Source organism: Carassius carassius, chromosome 18 (assembly GCF_963082965.1).
Source record: "Carassius carassius chromosome 18, fCarCar2.1, whole genome shotgun sequence".
Classification (NCBI taxonomy): domain Eukaryota; kingdom Metazoa; phylum Chordata; class Actinopteri; order Cypriniformes; family Cyprinidae; genus Carassius; species Carassius carassius.
Window position 1 is genome coordinate 8,313,120 of NC_081772.1, and position 13,916 is coordinate 8,327,035.

Sequence of the window (13,916 nt, forward strand, 5' to 3'; positions counted from 1 at the left end):
ACCTGTGGTTAAGAGTATATTTCTGTCTGTAAAAATGAATCCAGAAAAAAATCCAACAAACGTTTGGTTTCAGTGATGAGTTTATGTATTTTAAAAACATTAACTCTACGTTACACTACAATACACACTTTTTATAAAATACACAAGTTATTAACGTCTCTTCCGGTTAATTAAAAATCGATCTTCGATCCATTATTAATTAACCAACTATAATTGCCCTTTTCAAAAAACTTTTCGCGTTTCTAACTTCGGCTGTCTATCCACTCTTTCTTCATATCGCACTGATGAACTCTCCATTTTGTAAAATCCCGATGTTCGAGCTCAAATGCCTCGCCTCCAATCAACGCTCACGTAAACCCCACCGCCGTCCAATCAGAAAATTCAAAAATTTTAAAACGGGATATCCCAGCCAATCAGAGAGCTTCCCGCCCTCAAGGACGCTGGTAGGTTGAGCGGTCACAGAGGGAGGAACGAATTCAGAGCGAGGACCAGTGTTTTAAAACAATTTTCTTTATTTTATGAAGTTCTGCGGATAAACTTTGGATTTGTACGATATTAAGATAGCCTGAAGGTGAGAAATCTTAATCAGTTCACTTTGCATGTTTGTTTTTGTATGAGAATGCATTTATTGTGACTGCGTAGTTAACGGTACAGAACTAGATCAGCGTTCAGTCCGTCCGCAACTCAGCGTTTATGAAGTAACTTAATGTATTGCTTTTAACGGTCTATAGCTCTGTCTGTATGCAATATAATATTTTGTAGAAACACGTCAAAAATCTTTATTAAACTTTACCTGTTTAGCGTTGTTTTGTTATTCGACTTGAATTAATAACCCGATTTCCAGCCGACTCGTTAGACAGGAAACTTGTGCACGGCGCGCGTTTATTGTTCGCCAACAGCTATACTGTTTTACCTCACGAACTCCGCATTCGTTTTTTTGTTTGTTTGTTTTTAATTGTTAAAATAATCATCTTCATCGGACATTTCGGTTTCATTGTCTTGTATGTGCACTCTTGCGCAAAATAGTCACGTTTAATAGTTAATGTTACTTGACTCTGTGGTTTGGCAGAACGTTTGTATTTAATACACTATTCATTCATTCTAACTGTTGATTTCGGCATCCGTTGTTTATAAACTGATTTACTTTTACTGTTTACGAGTCTCTCTCGCATGCGGACTGACACAATGGTTTGAATACATGACGTTTTCCCTCCATTCCTGTCATTTCTTTTTTTTTTGCTGTGTTAAAGGAGCAGCATGTGAATCTGCTTTGGGTGACTTTGCATCACATGGAAGTAACGTTACAATGAGTCACAATAACAGTTTAATTTATCACATTTTTATTAAATATTCCATTGTTTATATTCAGTTCGCCATAGCGAAGTTATTCTGTTTCGCTGACTTGTTAATATGAAATCACTTAATGTGGTCAGTGTCTGAAATACTGATGTTTTAAAAAGTAAAACCAGACTATCTGTCGTGAGTTGGAATAGATGTTGGTAGTGATAGTAAAGCGCGCGTGTCGTCGTGTGCCCCCTCAAATGCACAACAAAAGCACCTGACTCCGCCCACGCACAATCACTCAGTTTAAATCTTTTGCTCTATAGTTTCAGTTCATCTCTCTTGAAACACATAGGATCTCAGCAGTGCTGGACTTCATCTCAGTATTGGGTGTGTGTGTGTGTCTGTGATCTGGTTCAGGAATGTCTGGAATGTGTTTCATTGGATTATATGGTTTTAGGGTAGAAGACTTGTTTTTATGAGCAGTACTTAACATATGGTTTTAATATGAACATGTGGGTGTTTCCTATAATGGAGAGTGTGTGAGCAGAAATTTTAACTTATGTTTCTGGCCTTGCTGAAGTGCTGGGGGTGGCAGGTCTTTAAAACAGAATTTATTTGAAAGTATTCTTAAACATTATTATTATTATTATTGTTGTTGTTATTTATCAGTATCAAGCATTACTGTATTTCATTGCATGAAAAGTTACAGATTTTATGTTGAAATGTCTAATAAGTGATATCCAGAAACCGTTTTATTATTTTGACACTATAACCCATTTGTTTTAATTAATGTTTGTAAAAAGCTGAGGAATTATTCAAACAATACAGTTAAGTAATTCATTTTTTTTTTTTTTTTTACTTTTGAAAGCATACTAGTGTAGTAGTGCTTTAGTGCACTATTCTGTAAAGATGCATCAGATGGTTGCAAATTATCTGTAGATCCAAAAACAAGAAGCAATCAAGTAGAGAAGCGTGCATTTATAAAAAAAAAATACTTGTATTGATCTTTCTGTAGTGATTTTTTTTTTTTTTTTGGTCTGTGGATAGATGGTCTCATCGGCCAGAAGTTGTTGATACCAGTGATAGTAGAATCCCTCTCATACAGGCAGGCCATTGAGAGCTCAACAATAGTGCTGAATACATTGTGGGTGCGTTATTCAGACCCATAAGCACTCCTGAGACAGCAGCTGACATCATCACTTCACTGTCATCAGGCCATGTGCAGCTACTCTGGTGATTCCCTCATGGGTTTACCATTAAATGTGTTTGAAATATCACTGAGAATCTTTACGTTATTAATAAATTAATCTGTAAGATAGATTGCTGGTTTTGTTTTGAAGGGTCATGCAACTGCTCATGTGCATTAAGTATAAAGGTGAAGTGTGTGTTGTTCAATGTAAAAATACTTATATTTCAGCGTAATATGAAGAGACAACTGTAAGTTATTCATAGGTTAATTGTCCCAAAAAGTATAAACAATGGCACTACCAAATCTCTGTTTGAGCATCTCAGGTTCCCAACATGAGGTTTGTAGTTTGTCTTTGTCTTTTTAGTGGAAGACCCACTTTTTGTCTTGGTAAAACCTGTCTGAGTGCTTGAACCAGTTGTAACAATGGTGATGCGACTGGCACAGAGATTACACACTTGAATTAATCTTTAAAGGCTGGACTGCTAGATACTATCATCAGCAGAGTTTCTGTTGATGCATTTTGTTTCTAGTATGTCCTAATTTCCAGACTGTTGCATTTGTTTAGTAGTTATTTAAACAAGAAATTCAAATAAACTGGTTATGTCTATAAAGTGAGGGAACTGGAGATGCACAGACGGATTGCAATTTTATTGACTTTTTTTTTTTTTTTGTAAGTGTGATGTGATCTGCTGATACTGAAGTTTGCCGATTCCGATTTTCTTAATTGATAGTAGGGCTGCAACTAACAATTATTTTGATAATCGATTAATCTGTCGATTATTTTTACGATTAATCGGTTTATGTACTTATATTTTAGTTTTTTCCATTTCCCCCCCCCCAAGTAAATTATTAATAAATGGTCTTTATCCTTCAGCATAGATTTTTAAGAGATTTTAACCATTTTGCACTGTCATATCCTAATCAAAAATATACCTGGAGTTGTTTTATTGTGTTAGTAATCCTTTGTCGAACTCTTCTGCAATCAGAACACTGACCCATACTCTAGCAAATTTCACAAGGAGATTTAAAATAATGTTTTCACCATGGCAGTCCTTAGAGCTCCTAAAGTAGTTTAACATCCCGAACGAAGCTTATTAAGGAATCTTTCAGAACATATTTTCACGAAGAATAAGGATAAAACAGAATAAAATTGCAGTGCATTGTATTTTATTATTTACTGGGAAACAGCTTTATAGCTTTTGCTGTGAAATTGTAAACAATCCTTCGAATAAAGTGCCAGTGGCATGAAACCTGAATGGAACTCACAATTTAAAGTAAAATCCATCAGAAGGTTGTCCAGAAAAAAAGATTGGACAGTCACACACAAAAAACCTGCTGTGTGAAAAAGAGCAGTGAATACTTAGGAAAAAAAGTGCATTTCAAATATCTTTAAACATTTACCTCTCTCATTCAGTCATAATTAGGCTGCACGACTGAATTTTGAACTGGAAAACTACAAACTGATCACAGAACATGTTTGTAAAGCTTTAAATGTTAACTGTTAAAAAGCAATGTTATCAGCTTTTACGACTAAACATTTGCAAACAACATTGTACTGGAGAATCTGCACAAATGAAAGTCTTAGGGGCCGTTCACATATCGCGCCTAAAAACGCGTGGAAAACGCTAGGCGCGCCACTTTCTCCTCCTTTCCAAAGCGCTCGGGCAGAAGCGCCCCTGAGGCGTCTGCCTTTGATAAGCAACCATGACGTGCTCTCTCCTTGAAGACGCGGAAATTTCAGCAAAGGATAAATGGATTTGCAGCTCAAAAAATCGCTTGCAGTAGCTCTGCTACTAAATTTATTTCAAAATGGAAATCCATATACAACTATGATCAGCTGTTCTTTTCATCTTGACTGAGCTTTTAACGTTGTTACGGGAAAGGATGAAGCTGATTGGTTAGTTCTTGTCACATGACCCGCGATGCGCTTGCAGCATTCTGAAAAGTTGAGATGTTTTTAACTCGATGCGATGTGGTGTTGGAAATAACGAACTTGAGTGCGCAAAAGACGCGATATGTGAACGTCCCCTTAAACAGTTCAGTAGTGCAGAGTTTACAGGTTACTCTTCTTTTTTGAAGGCTCAAAGTAAAGTACTCCCAGTCTCCCACATCCCGCTAAATGCTGCAGAGACGCTGTTCGGGAAGCACGTGACATAAAACGAGGCCAGCTATTGGCTATTCGCTACTTCTCCTGCTGTACTGGCTGAGTAAAACCTCCGGTGGCTCATTACTGCCACACTTTGGTCACCGCAGATTTGAAATATGCACGAAATGAGCCGCTTACGTCCAATAAAAGTTATTTAGCAACGAATCGATGACTAAATTAGTTGACAACTATTTTAATAATCGATTTTTATCGATTAAATCGATTCGTTGTTTCAGCTCTAATTGATAGCATATACAAACAAAAATATTTTTTTATTTTACTCTATGCAATCAATTATTTACATAATAAAATAAATTATTCAACATTATAATTCCCCCAAATCTGGACTGTTAAAGATGATCTCTCTTTTAAACAACTCTGTTCCGTGCTCTGTGACTGGAAAGAGGCAGAAATGATTAGCTGTATATAACAAAACATTTATCATTTCACAGTATGTTTATAAATGGTAATTTTTTTCCCCAAACCTTATGAAATGTCATCTTTCACATCAAATTCTTGAACTATAAACAAGTGAAAAGTGTTAAAAAAATTACAAACATATTGTAAATATGCGAGACCCATGGACAGGTAAAGAAAGGGGTTTGAGTGGTAAATAATCAATATCTAACCTGTTGAAAAATTATTTATTTAATGTTATCCACATTATATTTCATCTGCAGCAACACTATGAACTTTATAATGATACGTTTGGTCAATAAAGGCGTCATTATACAAAAATATGAGCTCAAAGCTGAGATCTCGGAATGATAGACCCGTAAATGGCAGGTCAACCTGCATCTTCATTTCTCTCCAATACGGTAGGAAATTAAATTAAATGAAATATGGATAATGCTAACTTTGACAAGATGATTGACAGTGCAGTTTAAATGGTGACAGGATGCATGTAACTAAGCAACAGAGCGTCCATTAAAGACACAGTTATATGACTAAGTAGTATGTCCCAAAGCTTGATTACTGTTCTACTCAAAAGTATGTGCCTTTTCTTCACAAAAAGAGTACATAATTTAAGGGCATAAATTAAGTAGGTGAATTGGGACGCAGCAACTGTCTATGAATGGGTGACTGAATTTGACTCAATTCGTTGGATTCATTCAGTAAAACACCACTGTGTTGTTCAGAGAGACACAACAGTTTTGGCACGACATAAAAACATCTTCAGCCACTGTTTGCACTGAATGCAATAAAATCAGAATCATTCTCTGGCATTTTTGGTGGCCTAGTTATTGTTGTTTTAATCAGTCTCTCTGTCTTTCAGGCAAGTAAAATTCTCTCTCACTTGCCCCTTTAAAAAGTCTACTTGTCCCAGACAAGCATTAATTGAGCCCTGTTCCCTGACGGGTTACTTTGGCACCCAGTGTATTACAAATTGCAAACTTTGTGTCTTCTTCACTCACAGTGAAGAACTTCCATGCTGAAGACATGTTTACATGTAGAAGTGAGTGTAGGTGTGATGTCAAATAGACAAGCTTGAAATCGGCTGACTGGTCGGCCATTCACCAGTCCAGGCCAATCATGCAGAAAATCGGCTAATTCCGGTCTCTGGCGGTCGATCGGTGCATCTCTAGAACTCAATCATGTCATTGTAGTTTTAGTGGGGAGAAAACATGTTGAATTGGTTGGAATTCAGGTATCTTTTATCTTGTGTTAACTATTTTGTAGGAAAACGAGGATGCCGACTGCAAGGTTTCAGATTGGAGATACTGTAATGGGCCGCTGGCCTGGCAGTAACCTTTATTATGAGGTCAAGGTGCTGAGTTATGACAACAAGACTCGGCTCTACACCGTCATCTACAAAGATGGTACTGAACTGGAGCTGAAGGAATCTGACATCACGGTATGAATGAATTGAGAATAATTCAAAGAGCATCATCTGCTTCATTGGAAGAATTTCTCTTGGTTCATTTCTCTCGGTTCATGTCAAATTAATTTTGATAAATAAGTCGCACCTGACTATAAGTCGCAGGACCAGCCAAACTATGAAAAAAAATGCGACTTATAGTCCAGTGCGACTTATGTTTTTTTCCTCATCATGATGTATTTTTGGACTGATGCGACTTATACTCAGGTGTGACTTATAGTCCGAAAAATACGGTATTTGATTAGTGACCTAGAAATTGTGCAGAATGTTTGTATTAGTTTATTTCATAGTATTTCCTCAAATGTTTTAAAATCCTAAAACTTTGTAAATTCCCAGGTTTTAAAACCAGTTATATAGATATTTAATTGAACAACAGATTGTAACATTAGATTAACTTGCAGTTTCTTGTGGATATTTTTTTTCTTTGTTGCAGAGCCTGACAATATTTAAGCAAGGTACACGCTCTCGGTCCAGATCCCGCTCTCGCTCACCGGGACGCCCGCGTCGCAGTCGTTCCCGTTCTCCAGCTAGGACACCCCGCCGATCTTCCTCTCGCACCACAGATGTGCGCAAGGAAAAACTCAAAGAAGTGCTGGAGGTCCGCCTCACCCCGGTGGTAAGGAGACTTAGGACAGAACAAACACAAACGCTCTACATTTAGGTCTTTCTCTTTCTCTCTCTCTCTCTCTCTCTCTCTCTCTCTCTCTCTCTCTCTCTCTCTCTCTCCCCCCCTCCCCCTCCCTGATATCTGATATCCCATCTGATATTTAGCATGTTCAGAATGTTAAGTAAATTAAAAACTTGAATATATAGTATCCAAAAAAACATTAAGCCTTTGTATGCCTTAATGAAAGAAGCCTCTTATGCTCACCAATGCTGCATTTATTTGGATTAGAAATAGAGTAAAAAAAAATACTACAATTTAAAATGATTTTTAAATTAAATTGAGACTTTTTTTCTGTTTTAATGTTTTAAAATAAAAAAAGATTCCGCCGATGGAATTTTTATTTGTTGATTACAAGTATAGGAGTTGAATCTAATTTAAAGCAGTTAACTAAATCATTTTAATGCTGTTATCTCATTTATTTTCCTGCTGGGTTCACCTCACATGTCCTTGACTATGATCTGTTTCAGCCGCTGACACACGAGAACAATAGCAACAGCAAACATGAGAAGAAAGAGGAAAATAATACAACTAATACAGCTTCCGCTGTCACTGAGGTATGAATACATCATGGATTCATGTTTCATTAATGTCTTAATCACTAGCAACAATAGAACCTCCTTAATGTTTCCTGTCAGATATGTTAGAAACTGCTCTAGTGAAGGCTGGAATGTCATGATGCATGCATGTTGTGCCTCTCATGTGTGACAGGAGCCCATTTAGTTGTGCACACAAAGCTAAAGCTGACTGTGGGCTCTGTTTAATCACATCCTCATGCTTTTCAGCATGTTTCTCCTCATGGGACAATTGAATGGACTTTACAAAGCATGACCAGACTGCTTTAGCCTTCCACCAACACGACTATGTAATCCTAATGTGTCTTTTCTTGACTCATGGCAAGATTGATTGCCACTGAAACTTTGTGCTCAAGCATGAGACACCACATAAAAACACTGTTTTTTGTATTCATAAAAATAAATAATAATAAAAAAGTCTTCATTGTAACATGATCCTTCAGAAATCATTCTAATATTTGGTGCTCAAGAAACATTTCTTGTGGTCCTAAATGTTGAAACAACTTGCGTTTTTTGTTTATTGAAATATTTTGTAAAATGTCTTTACTGTCACTTTTGACAAATTCAATGAATAGTGTTCATATTTAGTATGCTCTCTTATTGTAATGTTCTAACAGGAGAAGACAGAGACTGAATCTGAGAATCAGGCTGGTGGGCGCTACAATCTACGTCACAGGAAGGACCAGGGTGATGGCAAGACAGTTGAGATGGAGCAAAAGACAGAGACAGCGGTATTATCGCAAACTAAACCACCCACTGCCATCAAAACAACTGATCTGGAGTTCGGAGGAAGAGTTGGTGAGTCTCTGCAATTTAATGTGATTTTGGACTGTAAATATTCACAGCACAGAACATTAATGTGAATAATTTTGCTACAAAAAAAAAAACAAAAAAAAAACATGCACAATTATAAGTCTGAAGCAAAACAAGCAGGAAAAATATTGTCAGAAATTGTCTGACTATTTCTGTGCATTTCAGTCTGAATAGCTTTTTCCATGATGTTTATTAGAATGAAATGCTTTTATTTCCTCTTGTCTTTCAGGTGTGTTCTTCCTGATGTTTCTGTTGCCTGTGGCTGTGTTGGCATTGCTCATTCTCTGTGGGCAGAAGGATGCCAGTCTCCAGAGCTTCCCACTTGAGCTCCCTGCCCTTCAGTCTCTCTGGGACTGGCAAGTTTTTGGCATCGCCCTGCTCTGGCTTCTGTTACAGGCTGTTCTCTCCCTGCTCCCTGTCGGAAAGGTACTGTCCACCAATCACATGACTCCCCGTGACCCAGGATTAGGCACATGACTACATAACTCTATGGCTATCATTTCTGCTTTGCCTGTTAGCTGTAGTAAAGCAGGCTAGATTAATCTAATCACTGTTGGTGGCATGATGATATAGAGCCTTGGTGGAAAATATCTGGTTTAGTTTTCCAGCCTCTTAAGGGTAATTAAGATAGGATCTGAAAATTGTAGTGTGTTTCCATGAGTTTAAATAGATTGATGATTGGTGATGGGTTTTTGTTAAACGTGACCCAAAATCATCACACTTAAAAGAACCAAAGACTTAAACTACTTCAGTCTGTGTGCACTGAATTGGTTTAATACACGAGTTTCACAGTTTTGAGTTGAATTACTGAAATAAATGAACTTTTCCCTGACAGTCTAATTTATTGAGATGCACCTGTATTTGAATTAGTTTTTGTTATTTTTTCATTTTAGATTTGTAATTTTATTTTTAGTTTGTTTATATTTAGCTTTATATAGCTTTCTATTTAGCCTTGCTTTTATTTCAGTTATTCAGTTACTTTAGTACTTCATGAGTATATAGTAAGTATATTATAATAATTAGTTCTTAGTATTTACTTAGTATTAAATTTGAGTTAATTGCCAATGCAACCTTTTTAAGAATTGTTTGTAAATCAAGTTTTGTCCTCTAACATTTTATTTTTTATTTCAGCTTTGAGTTAACAAAATTGGTAGTTTTAGTTTATTAGAACAGTGGTGAATGTTCACATATAAATCATTCATCTCTCTCCATCTCTCCACTCTACAGCTCGTTGAAGGAATGCCTCTCAAGAATGGGAAAACTTTGAAATACAGGATAAATGGTTAGTCTTCAAAATGTTGATGCATTTTATGTTGTCATTTCTAATGTCATAATCTAAATGACTCCTGCTTAAAATGAGGCATTTTTACATTCACTTTTTAAAACTTTACTGCTCAGGTATTTGTGAGAGAACTGTTTAGTGATCTATGATTGTGTTCTGCAGGTTTCTATGCACTTCTCCTCACGGCTGTGGCAGTAGGTGTTGCCGTGTATCAGGAGGTGGATCTCAGCTACATCCATGCCCACTTCCTGCAGTTCTACACCTCGGCTCTGCTCATTGTAACTCTTCTTAGCGTCTACCTTTTTGTCCGCTCCCACTGGGCGTCTCAAGATGAGCTTGCTCCTGCAGGCAACTCTGGTATGATGCTTAGTGAAAAATCAGGCTGCATTGACTGTATTCTCAATTTAGCTCTGGATATTTTTATTACATTGGTTTTTAAAGTAACTAATCCCCATTACTGACTACCATTTATACGATTATCCAGACAGAGTTGTCATATAGTTCAAAGTACTTTTTGCAGTTCTAGTTGGAATAGAGCAATCACGGTTGTTTATAATTACTTAATAAGCCTTCTAACAAAATCATTTTATAAAGATTGCAAGGGAGATTTTCCATGTATGTTGGGTAGAGTTAATAGATTTAAAAGATTCTACTTGTTCTTTTTATTCCTCTAGGCTACATTATCTATGACTTATTCATGGGCAGAGAATTAAATCCCCGCATCAAGAACTTCGATATCAAGTTCTTCTGTGAAATGCGTCCAGGCCTGTTGGGTTGGGTGAGGTTTTTTTTCTTCTTTTTTTTCGGTTTTTAATTTTCCCTGTGATGGTTTATTTTGGTTAGACAAATGTTGTAATCGCTCCCTCTTGTGGTCAAATGTATAGTCAAATTAGCAATTTGCAGGATGAAGTCAGTAACACTCATGTGATTCCTTAGTTTGCAATATTAAATGGTTAGTTTTGAAGAAACATACTCATTGCTTGTTTCCATAGGTATTGATTAACTTTGCAATGTTGCAAGCTGAAATGAAGCACCAGAATCTAGAGAATCCCTCTCCAGCGATGCTCCTGGTCAACATCTTTCAGCTCCTGTGGGTGGTTGATGGCTTTTGGCATGAGGTACAACAGCAGTTTTACAAATCAAACAGTTATTTCTTAATGCAGTGTGGAAACCCTAAACTGATTGTAATCAAACCACTCTGTATTTCAGGAGAAACTTCTGACCATGATTGATATAGTGTACGATGGCTTCGGATTTATGTTGACGTTTGGAGATCTGGCTTTTGTTCCCTTCACATTCACCTGTCAAGCGTACTATCTAGTCAGCCATCCCAGTGAACTCTCTGTATTCTGGATCATTACTCTCATCACTATGAATGGTCAGTTTCTGCCATGGTTTTTTTTAATCAGCTACACTAGAAAGATGCTAATATAGCTTTTACAGAACACAATATCAATATGCTCCGATTTTAAACGTCTTAAAGTTGTTTTAAAGTCTTTAACTTCTCTAACAGGAGTTGGATACTATATTTTCCGGAAAGCCAACTCTCAAAAGTTCGCCTTCAGAAAAAACCCTTCTGACCCGGCAGTGTCTCGTGAGTGTTTTGAAACCCATTAACCAAACAAACATAAAAGGTTAAAGTTGTAAAGCTTTAAATTGTCTTTTAAATCTTATCAGATCTGAAAACCATTCCTACTGCAACTGGAAAGAGTCTTATTGTGTCTGGTCTCTGGGGGTGGCTCCGTCATCCTAATTACCTGGGTGACATCTTCATGGGTTTGGCTTGGTCTCTGCCGTGCGGTAAGTGTTTAACTTCATTTCAGTTCTCCTTTCAGATGAAGTGAAGCTGCCTTGACTCAATCTTGCATTTGATTCCTGATCTTTCCTGTAGGATTCAACCATTTGATCCCTTACTTCTACCTGATCTACTTGATCACTCTACTGGTGCACCGTAACGCCCGGGACGACCGTCAGTGCAGAAAAAAGTATGGCTCTGCGTGGGAAGAGTACTGCAAAGCTGTCCCGTACCGCATCTTCCCAGGGATATACTAAGGACTCCCAGACTCAGTCTGTTTACAGACACTCGGGGCAAATAAAACTTTCCTCAGGAAGACCTGGTTGAACATCAGACATGGGAATGAGTCGGTAGCAGCTTGGCAGCTTTTTTTAAATCTTTGACCTTTTTGTAATTGAACCACATTTATACCAAATTTTCTGCCTTGTCACAAAACGTTTACGGATAGTGGATACTGCCCCCTTTTTTATTTAAAGTTTGTTCTCTTAAAGATGTATATTGCTGTACAGATGTGTTTTTTTTTTTTATATATAACTCCGAAGACTTTTTGCATGATCCGTAACTTTTAATCTCATCTATGTATACATATACACATTTTAAGATCTGCTTGGCTATTTACCATTGGCTTTTTGTAATGACAATTTGTGGAATGCGTTTGTATATTGTGTATGATGGGATTTTTTTAATTTTTATATATGTACAGTAAGAAAATATGTAATGTTCTTTCTCAGGACCAGCAATTTGAAAAAAAAAAAAAAGAAAACACAAAACAATATTTTCTTAATTTCTGTACATATTTAATAGAAATTTTTAGGTTTGGTTCACATTTTAGGCATTATGCACTGTTGAACAACTTTCTTTTATCCAAAGTTCACAAAATTTGGCTTTGCTACCTCAGATTTTTCCAGTTGAAAACAATGTAAAAATTAGTTTTGCTTTAAGTCAGTTTTTGGAAACTAGTTTTCAGGCTCTATGTGAATTATTTTACAAAATCATAATTGTGTGTTGTGAAGAGTAACTCTGAGCTATGATCTTGTACAAGGTAGCATCACTTTACCTTTTCATGAAGGTTTTAATTTAAAACGTCAGTGCTCAACTGTGAATGTAATGTAAGGCTTTTCTTAACTTATCTTTTACGCAAGTATATCACTTGTGGGCATAACATTTGTCCTAATGAGAGTTTGAAGTAAGTATTTATAGCTAAGAGGAGCTTTTAATTTATCACAGTGAATAGAAGCATTGTACAATGTTATTATTTATCTGGTTAAATGAGTGTTCACGTTTGTTAAATTTTGTTATCTGATGAGTAATTTCTGGAAAAATGCAATTTTTAAGTACCCATTATTAATTAAACCACTCTAGACAAACCGTCTGCCACATCTTGCCACAAAATTAAATGTACCAATTATATATATACGGTATATATATATATATATATATATAAAATATTATTTTATCGTTGTTGTTTTTTTTTTGGTAGATATTTAAATTTGCATTAATTTTGACTGTTGAGCCTAAATTCCTAGGGAGCTGTTAAGGTTATACACGGGGAAACTTTTTGGGCAATGTTGCTACCAACGGGCAACCTGATGGGATGTGGCCGACTACTGATCTAAAAGTATCCAGATAGACATTTGTTATCCACTCTCAATGTGAAAGTGCCCAAGCTATATTGCTAAAAAAAAAAAAGCTGCCCCGTGTATCATCAGCCTAAATCAATTGTTTACCATCCTCTTTTTCTTCCATTACATTATCCCTTTTTCCTGTCAATAATTCCACTCTCTGCTCCACTCAGGTGATTTGTAATAGATTGATGTATCATCAAAACAAGAGAAGAAGCTTGTCATAAACTATAAAATGTTCCATTCCACTTCCCTAGATGTAGACTATTTATAAAGGCTTCAAATTCATATAAAAAACGTATTATATAATAATAAAAAACGTTAGTAACACAATTCTGTAAGAATTACATAATTTTGAATGACACAGTAAATACCCATGAAGATCACACAGTAAATACAACATAACTCATGTCTCTTTTTTTTTTTTTTGTACAATTTCATAATTTTAGATCCCAGCCCTGCACAAAATTAAAGCATATTAATGCAAGTCTCAGATTAGGCCTGTACAGTCGTGGCAAAACGTTTTGAGAATTACATAAATATTAGTTTTCAAAAAGTTTGCTGCTAAACTGTTTTTAGATCTTTGTTTCAGTTGTTTTTGTGATGTACTGAAATATAATTACAAAGCACTTCATACGTTTCAAATGCTTTTATCGACAATTACATG

General features: G+C 36.3%; 1 protein-coding gene across 2 annotated transcripts; it reads left to right on the plus strand.

The window, feature by feature from the left end:
• The first annotated feature begins 413 nt into the window (after positions 1–413).
• lbr (lamin B receptor) lies at positions 414–12,994 on the plus strand. Of its 2 annotated transcripts, none has more exons than XM_059498446.1 (14): positions 414–571; positions 6,300–6,474; positions 6,932–7,114; positions 7,633–7,719; positions 8,355–8,535; positions 8,780–8,976; positions 9,778–9,832; positions 9,995–10,189; positions 10,507–10,610; positions 10,825–10,950; positions 11,042–11,210; positions 11,346–11,426; positions 11,510–11,632; positions 11,724–12,994. In XM_059498446.1, exons 2-14 carry the CDS (start codon positions 6,310–6,312, stop codon positions 11,882–11,884), a joined length of 1,827 nt encoding a protein of 608 aa, XP_059354429.1. In that variant the 5' UTR covers positions 414–571; positions 6,300–6,309; the 3' UTR covers positions 11,885–12,994. The 2 variants fall into 2 exon arrangements, with proteins under 2 accessions (XP_059354429.1, XP_059354430.1); XM_059498447.1 differs by having other exon boundaries at positions 7,633–7,708; positions 8,353–8,535.
• The last annotated feature ends 922 nt before the right edge of the window (positions 12,995–13,916 follow it).